This window comes from Austrofundulus limnaeus, unplaced genomic scaffold (assembly GCF_001266775.1).
Source record: "Austrofundulus limnaeus strain Quisiro unplaced genomic scaffold, Austrofundulus_limnaeus-1.0 Scaffold21, whole genome shotgun sequence".
Taxonomy (NCBI): Eukaryota; Metazoa; Chordata; class Actinopteri; order Cyprinodontiformes; family Rivulidae; genus Austrofundulus; species Austrofundulus limnaeus.
Window position 1 is genome coordinate 1,352,521 of NW_013952423.1, and position 1,717 is coordinate 1,354,237.

Here is a 1,717-nt window from a genome sequence, read left to right on the forward strand (position 1 = left end):
AAATAAAGACATACAGTTAAAACAAAAAGACGCAATGTTACACTTCAGGTCTAGAGACGGATGGCAGGACAAGGATAGACTGTTTTCAGCTGGTTTCTCCACACTGAAAACCAGGACTCTGGTCCAGGTCTGGACCAGGTGAGCAGTTCCAGAATGTCCCTAAAAACAAACAAAAGAAAAAAATATTCCAGGAGAGATTTATTCAGCAAGAAAGACGTTTCTGCTACGATGTGTCCGGCCTCTCCGGAGGATCCACAGTGATTCAGTACTGGACTGGCCTTACTCCCGGTTCTGGTTTTCACACAAATTTAAAACCAGAAAACATTTTATTTGTTTATTTTTTTTTACTTTTCAGTACAAAAAAAGATGCTTGATTCCTGCACCACCTCCGTCTGCACAGTGAGGATTAATCTGGATTAGGGATTGGGGGTTAACATTCGTCGTTGATTATATTTATTATTAACAGGTATCAGAAGGTTTGGGCAGTCGATACCCTTCACATTTAGAGCTTCTCTATAATACAGGTGAATTTAAACTTCTCTCATTATTGCGATGAATAAAATCTTAAAAGATGTTTTAATTTTTACAAAAAATGAACATTTTGTTCACTACAATATCTGCTATGTACATCTGTTTTAAAAAGCAAGCATGGTTATGTACAGCTAGTAGTTTTTGTCTCAGAATATACATATTTACTCATTTTTCACAGTATTCTGTTTTGCTCATATATTCAGCATTTTTTTTTTTTATAAATACAAATGTTTCTCATCGTTATCCTCATCAGAACCTCGCGAAGTCGCTGCTTCTTTATTTGTTTGTTTTCTCAGTCCGATGTGCAGTTTGAGTTTCAAGTTGACAGATTTCTCATCTTTTGTCACATCTTGTGATATTTTCCTTTTTTTTTTGTCATGAGTTGAAGGTTTGATCACTCCAGTGAGTCTTCTGTAAAATAAAAAAAAAAAGAAAAACTCGTTATTGTTCCGCCTCCTCAGGTTCTGTCACAGGAGGAGATCCCCGTCTGCTGCGAGTGAGTCCTGTTTTCGTCCTGGTTGTTGTTGTTTATTGTTTGTTTGTTTGCTGTTGCGTTAAGGCACTTGAGAGGTTTTTGGTTTTCATGGAAGCTCAGAGGAGACCAGGGCCAGGCCGGAGCTCTGGCGGATGGGGGGCCCGGTGTGGACAGCCTTGGGGCAGTCGGGCGTCAGCACTCGGCCGTTCTCCCCAACGCTGCCGGTGATGGACAGACGGGCCTTGTTCCTCATGGCTTCTGTGAACGTGAGCTGAGGACACACAGACAGCAAGTTTCAAACATCCAGATAAAAAACAGACGAGCTGCAGACTGGAGTTACTGCAAAGATTTATGTTGCTTCTAACGGTTAGGTTCAAAACCCCACAAAAAACATCTTTTTTTTATTTAAATTACACATTTTAATTTGAACTATTCAAACATTTGGTAACATTACATAATTATTTTTTCAAAAAAAAAAAAGGAAAAACAATTAGGATATCTACAAGGAAGAACCTCAAATGAAAGTTGTACTATAGTACGTGTCATTTCTTATGGGATGTCAAAATAAACGTCTTACTATTGTATGTGTCTCGTTTGTCATGGGATGTCAGAATAAAAGTCTTACTATCGTATGTGTCTCGTTATTCATGGGATGTCAAAATAAAAGTCTTACTATAGTATAGGTCATTTCTCATGGGATGTCAAAATAAA

General features: G+C 38.2%; 1 protein-coding gene across 2 annotated transcripts in view; it reads right to left on the minus strand.

Moving 5' to 3' along the window:
- Positions 1-320: 320 nt before the first annotated feature.
- Positions 321-1,717, minus strand: part of LOC106514624 (glutamate receptor 4) — a 106,558-nt gene continuing 105,161 nt past the window's right edge. For both annotated transcript variants that reach the window (XM_014003987.1, XM_014003983.1), the window contains exon 16: positions 321-1,277. In XM_014003987.1, coding sequence (XP_013859441.1) covers positions 1,113-1,277 — 165 coding nt within the window. In that variant the 3' untranslated portion in view covers positions 321-1,112. The remainder of the gene's footprint in view (positions 1,278-1,717) is intronic.